At 43.5% G+C, this 6966-nt stretch overlaps 1 protein-coding gene across 1 annotated transcript in view; it reads left to right on the top strand.

Moving 5' to 3' along the window:
* FNBP4 (formin binding protein 4) overlaps positions 1-6966 on the top strand; it is a 53623-nt gene that overhangs the window by 13355 nt on the left and 33302 nt on the right. The window contains exons 4-7 of the mRNA XM_037746029.1: positions 852-1015; positions 1123-1243; positions 3710-4048; positions 5581-5791. Coding sequence (XP_037601957.1) covers positions 852-1015; positions 1123-1243; positions 3710-4048; positions 5581-5791 — 835 coding nt within the window. The remainder of the gene's footprint in view (positions 1-851; positions 1016-1122; positions 1244-3709; positions 4049-5580; positions 5792-6966) is intronic.

Below are 6966 nucleotides of genomic sequence, written 5' to 3'. Positions count from 1 at the left end.
CAACCTCCGCCTCCCGGGTTCAAGCAATTCTCCTGCCTCAACCTCCTGCCTAGCTGGGACTACAGGCACATGCCACCACGCCCATCTAATTTTTGTATTTTTAGTAGAGATGAGGTTTCACCATGTTGGCCAGGATAGCTTGATTCTTGACGTTGTGATCTGCCCACCTCTGCCTCCCAAAGTGCTGGGATTACAGGCGTGAGCCACTGCGCCTGGCCAATTGTTTGTCTTTTTAAACAGTGGTGGATTATGCCTGGTGAATAAGAAAAGCCATGATATTCAAAGTATTTTAGGCATATTTTTTAAAAGCAAACTGCTTTTTTATTTTTATTTTTATTTTATTTATTTTTTTAAAGTTGGAGTTTCACCATGTTAGTCAGGCTGGTCTTGAACTCCCAACCTCAGGTGATCCGCCTGCCTTGGCCTCCAAAGTGTTTGGATTACAGGCGTGAGCCACCGCACCCGGCCGCAAACTTCTTTTTAAAAAAAACTATGTGTGCAAAGGTGACTCTAAATGTTAGGTATTGAGAACATAATTCTTGGTGTTAGACCAGTGGTTCTAAACTGGGATTGAGGGGTTCTTCTAGAGAATATTTGACAATGTCTGTCAATGTTTTTTATTGTTACATGTAGGAGGCAGGGTGGATGGGAGTGCTACTATTTGTAGTGGGCAGAGGCCAGGGGTACTTCTAAATCCTCAACATAAGATTGGCACCCCCCCACCCCCTGACAAAAAAGACCTATCAGCCCAAAATGTTAACAGTGCTAAGTTTTGAGAAACTGTTAGGTGATTGTGGCTTTTGAGCCTGTATGTAAGCCAGAATTGTAGAGGGATTTGTGCTTAAAATTTGTTTGATTTTCTTCTAGTCGGAATTGAGATGGGAGATTGGCAGGAAGTCTGGGATGAGAACACGGGATGCTATTATTATTGGAATACACAAACAAATGAAGTGACTTGGGAGTTACCCCAATATCTTGCCACCCAGGTACAGGGATTACAACATTACCAGCCCAGGTAAGAATAAATTCTTCTAAGAAATTGCCTAGAAGGAAATTGAAGTCTTATCTTTTGCTCATAGTATTTGTCTTGTATTTCTCTTGCTAAGTATATATTTTTTTTAGTTCTGTGCCAGGTGCTGAAGCTAGTTTTGTGGTAAATACAGAAATATATACTAAGGAGAAAACAGTTTCTATTTCCAGTAGTAAAAGTGGACCAGTCATAGCCAAGCGAGAAGTTAAAAAGGTCAGTGTTGAAACTTACCTCATTTGCTTTTTTTCAAATCTAATAAAGGTTACTTTGAGCACAGGAATAGAAACCGTCTCTTAATATTCTGTACTGTATATGTGAAATAGGATACGTTTCATAAAATTTCACTTCATTTGTTTCTGTATATTACGTACTTTATAGCAGTTACCCAGTTCACTGTTTTTTTGTTTTGTTTTGTTTTGAGACAGAGTCTAACTCTGTTGCCTAGGTTGGAGTGTAGCGGCACGATCTCGGTTCACTGCAACCTCTGCTGCCCAGGTTCAAGCGATTCTCCTGCCTCAGCCTTCTGAGTAGCTGGGATTATAGTTCATTTGCCACTGTGCCTGGCTAATTTTTGTATTTTTAGTGGAGATGGGGTTTCATCATGTTGACCAGGCTTGTCTTGGTCTTCCGACCTTGTGATCCATCCACCTCGGCCTTCCCAAGTGCTAGGATTACAGGGGTAAGCCACCTCGACTGGCTTTTTTTTTTTTTTTCTTTGATATACGGAGTCTCATTCTGTTGCCCAGGCTGGAGTGCAGTGGCGCTGTCTCAGCTTACTGCAACCTCCACCTCCCTGGCTCAAGTGATTCTCCTGCCTCAGCCTCCCAAGTAGCTGGGATTATAGGCACTCGCCACCAAGCCCAGTTAATTTTTGTATTTTTATCAGAGATGGGATTTCACCATATTGGCCCAGGTGGTCTCAAACTCTTGATCTCAGATGTCTTGTCTGCCTCGGTCTTCCAAAGTGCTGGGATTACAGGCAAAACTGCCCAGCAATTTTGTATTTTTTTAGTAGAGACGAGGTTTCACCATATTGGTCAGGCTGATCTTGAACTCCTGACCTCAAGTGAGCTACCTGCCTCAACCTCCCAAAGAGCTGGGATTCCAGATGCAAGTCACTGCGCCTGGCCTTTTTACTTACTTATTTTTGAGACAGTTTCTGACTCTGTCACCCAGGCTGGAGTACAGTGGATCAGCCATGGCTAACTACAGATTTACTCTTCCAATCTCAAGCAATCCTGCTTCATCCTCCTGAGCAAGGGACTACATGTATGCGCCACCATACCCGACTTTTTTTTTATTTTTGAGAGATGAAGTCTTTTTTTTTTTTTTTTTTTTTTGAGACGGAGTTTCGCTCTTGTTACCCAGGCTAGAGTGCAATGGCGCGATCTCGGCTCACTGCAACCTCTGCCTCCTGGGTTCAGGCAATTCTCCTGCCTCAGCCTCCCAAGTAGCTGGGATTACAGGCACGCGCCACCACACCCAGCTAATTTTTGTATTTTTAGTAGAGACGGGGTTTCACCATGTTGACCAGAATGGTCTCGATCTCTTGACCTCGTGATCCACCCGCCTCGGCCTCCCAAAGTGCTGGGATTACAGGCTTGAGCCACCGCGCCCGGCGAGAGATGAAGTCTTACCATGTTGCCCAGACAGATCTCCCAAACTCCTGAGCTCCTGCTTTGGCCTCCCAAAGTGCTTACATTATAGGTGTGAGCTACTGCATCCAGCCCTCCCCAAAAAAACTTTAAAATAATACAATCGAGCTAGGCACAGTGGCTCACACCTATAATCCCAGCACTTCTGGAAGCCAAGGTGGGCAGATCACTTGAGGTCAGGAATAGTTCGCTTTAATCTAAATCACCTTCATGGCATACCTACTACATTTTCTCATCAGGCCATGTGTGATTACACCTGTAATCCCAGTACCTTGAGAGGCTGAGGTGGGCAGATCACCTGAGGTCAGGAGTTAAAGACCAGCCTGGCCAACATGGTGAAACCCCATCTCTACTAAAAATACAAAAAAAAATTAGCCAGGCATGGTGGTACATGCCTGTAATCCCAGCTGCTTAGGAGGCTGAGGCAGGGGAATTGCTTGAACCCAGGAGGTGGAGGTTGCAGTGAGCCGACATCTCGCCATCGCACTCCAGTCTGGGCAACAAGAGTGAGACTTGGTTCCAAAAAAAAAAAATTATCTGGATGTGGTGGCACTTTCCTGTAATCTCAGCTACGTGGGAAGCTGAGTCAGGGAAATCGCTGGAACCCAGGAGGCAGAAGTTGCAGTAACTTGAGATCGCACAACTGCACTCCTGGGCAACAGAGTGAGACTCCCAAAACAAAACAAAAAAAATCTCATCATACAGAAGAAGGTAAAGATTTATCCAGTCATGTGATGAACTGACAAAATACTGATGTTAAATCTATCTGTTTATACTAGTCTGCCTTTTGACATCCTGAGAATAGCAGGGAGGATATATTTGGATCCCACCTAGAGCTAGGCTCTAATTCAATCAGTGTCTTTCTAAAGTAATATGATATAAATATATACTTACCTGTTGGGAGTAAGTGGTTTTTACCCTCAGTATTCAGCTACTGGAAACAGTTAATGTTAACAATTGAATGTATATACAGGTGAGATTTCTTTAAGAATTAAATGAGACTAAATTATTTTGTTCTTTATAGGAAGTAAATGAAGGAATTCAGGCTCTCTCAAATAGTGAGGAGGAGAAGAAAGGGGTGGCAGCATCACTACTTGCTCCTTTATTGCCTGAGGGAATAAAAGAAGAAGAAGAGAGATGGAGAAGAAAAGTAATTTGTAAAGAAGAGCCAGTTTCAGAAGTAAAAGAAATAAGTACAACAGTAGAAGAAGCAGCAACAATGGTAAAGCCACAGGAAATTATGTTGGACAATATAGAAGACCCTTCTCAGGAGGATCTTTGCAGTGTTGTCCAATCTGGAGAAAGTGAGGAAGAAGAGGAACAAGATACCCTTGAACTAGAGCTAGTTTTGGAAAGGAAAAAGGTAAGCTTTTCAGTTATTTGAAATATGTTTTTTCCTCAGTACTATTCTACAGGGATCATTGTGCTTGACTTACAAGCATTATTGGGGTTTTGTTTTTTTTTAATCCCATTATCCGGTTATGTTGAGACTTGTGCAGCAAAAACTTTAAACTACACAGTTGTAAGTTTTTGGTCCTTGATGATGCTTTTGATAGCTGATAATCAATGAAAATGGGTACCAGAAAAAAATAGAATGAGTAAGACCTGCTATTTGATAGCACAGTAGGGTGACTGTAGTCAGTAATAGTGTATATTTTAAAATAACTTTAAAGAATGGAGTTGGATTATTTGTAATTCAAAGGATAAATGCTTGAGGGGCTGGTTATCCCATTCTCCATGATGTGCTTTTTTCACATTGCATTTCTGTGTCAAAACATCTCAAAACCCATAAATAAATGCACCTACTCTGTAACCACAAAAAATTTATTTTATTTTATTTTATTTTATTTTTTTTGAGACGGAGTTTTCACTCTTGCTACCCAGGCTGGAGTGCAATGGCTCGATCTCGGCTCACCGCAACCTCCGCCTCCTGGGTTCAGGCAATTCTCCTGCCTCAGCCTCCTGAGTAGCTGGGATTACAGGCACGCGCCACCATGCCCAGCTAATGCTTTTTGTATTTTTAGTAGAGACGGGGTTTCACCATGTTGACCAGGGTGGTCTCGATCTCTTGACCTCGTGATCCACCTGCCTCGGCCTCCCAAAGTGCTGGGATTACAGGCTTGAGCCACCGCGCCCGGCCTATTTTATTTTTTTAAAGATGGGGTTTCACCATGATGGCCAGGCTGGTCTTGAACTCCTGACCTCAGGTGATCCACCCACCTCGGCCTTCCAAAGTGCTAGGATTACAGGCGTGAGCCACCGGGCCCAGCCCAAAAAATTTATAAAATTTTAAAAAAATGTTTTTGAGTAGGCCAAGTGCAATGGCTCATGTCTGTAATCCCAAAATTTTGGGAGCCTGAGCAGGAGATCACTTGAGTTCAGCAGTTGAGACCAATGTGAGAAACATATCCAGATATCATGTTTTATTAAAAAGGAAAAAACATGCGTGATGACATGTGTCTGTACTCCCAGCTACCTGGAAGGCTGGGTGCAGTGGCTTATGCCTCTAATCCCAGCACTCAGGGAGGCAGAAGCGGGTAGACTACCTGAGGTCAGGAGTTCGAGAACAACCTGACCAACTTGGAGAAACTCCGTCTTACTAAAAACACAAAATTAGCCAGATGTGGTGGTGCATAGCTGTAATCCCAGCTACCTGGGAGGCTAAGGCGGGAGAATTGCTTGAACCTGGAAGGTGGAGGTTGTAATGAGCCGAGATCATGCCATTGCACTGAAGCCTAGGCAATAAGAGCTAAACTCCGTCTCAAAAAAAGAAAAAAATGCTTCCTGTTCTCAAAGGATTTAAATTTCAACAACAACATAGTCATGGCTGTTATTCTGCTTAGACATATTGATAAGCAGTTAATGACACTAACTTAATTGTCATGTTCTTTGTAGGCAGAGTTGCGAGCCTTGGAGGAAGGAGATGGTAGTGTGTCGGGGTCTAGTCCACGTTCTGATGTCAGCCAGCCAGCATCTCAAGATGGAATGCGTAGGCTTATGTCTAAAAGAGGAAAATGGAAGATGTTTGTTCGAGCTACCAGTCCCGAATCTACCAGCAGGAGTTCTAGTAAAACTGGACGAGATACTCCAGAAAATGGAGAGACTGGTAATTTATGCTTTACATTAAACTTTAGAATTGAAAGATGTAGAGGGGAAGGAAACTCTTTTTTTGTTTTTAACAAAACAGGAGATTTTACTTCTACCCTTTGGGAGAAATAGTGGGAAGAGAGCTTCGTCTAGTGCTCTACTTTTTCCTGTTCTATTTCTTGTAAAGGAGTAAGAGTCCAAGAGGCTGACATCCACTGGGTGCTGTATTCAGAGCCCAGTCCCATTTCTTCTTTCTTTGTCTACATTGTCCAGCCCTCTGGGTGGGTGGACAGAGTTTGGTTATGTTGTGAGGACCCAAGTTGTCTTCATTTACGGTAATGAGGGCCTTACCCTTTATTCATGGTAAAGTCGAAGAGTTCCTGCTGCATTTTTCAGTCTATTTTCAGACATCCCCCTGGATAAAGCTAATATTTTAATCTCCATTTGGCCTTAATTCTTCTTTGTTTTTGAAACAGTCTCACACTTTTGCCCAGGCTGGAGTGCAATGGCATAATCTCGGCTCACTGCAAACTCTGCTTCCCAGATTCTCCTGCCTCAGTCTCCCAAGTAGCTGGGATTACAGGTGCCGACCACCACGCCTGGCTAATTTTTTGTATTTTTAGTAGGGAAGGGGTTTCGCCATTTTGGCCAAGCTGGTTTTGAACTTCTGACCTCAGGTGATCGGCCTGCTTCCACCTCCCAAAGTACTGGGATTACAGGTGTGAGCCATCGCGCCTAGCGAATTTTTTTCTTTTCAGTTGGCAGTTCAGAAGAACATGAAGGAAAATTATGTAAATCCTCTTTATCTTTTATTATTTCTCTCTACCCCTGTGGTCCATTCTTTTTCTTTTTTTGGGATGGAGTCTCGCTCTGTCCCCGAGGCTGGAGTGCAGTGGTATGATCTCTGCTCATTGCAACCTCCACCTCCAGGTTCAAGAGATTCTCTGCCTCAGCCTCCCAAGTAGCTGGGATTACAGGCGTGCACCACCATGTCCAGCTAATTTTTTTCTTTCTTTCCTTTTTTTAAGAGCAGAGTTTCAGCCGGGCACGGTGGCTCAAGCCTGTAACCCCAGCACTTTGGGAGGCCGACGCGGGTGGATCACAAGGTCAAGAGATCAAGACCATCCTGGTCAACATGGTGAAACCCCATCTCTACTAAAACTACAAAAAATTAGCTGGGCATGGTGGCGCGTG

Source organism: Cebus imitator, unplaced genomic scaffold (assembly GCF_001604975.1).
Source record: "Cebus imitator isolate Cc_AM_T3 unplaced genomic scaffold, Cebus_imitator-1.0 Scaffold218, whole genome shotgun sequence".
In the NCBI taxonomy this organism is placed as follows: Eukaryota; Metazoa; Chordata; class Mammalia; order Primates; family Cebidae; genus Cebus; species Cebus imitator.
Note: the sequence above shows the minus strand (reverse complement) of the source record. Positions and strands in the feature narration are given on the sequence as shown.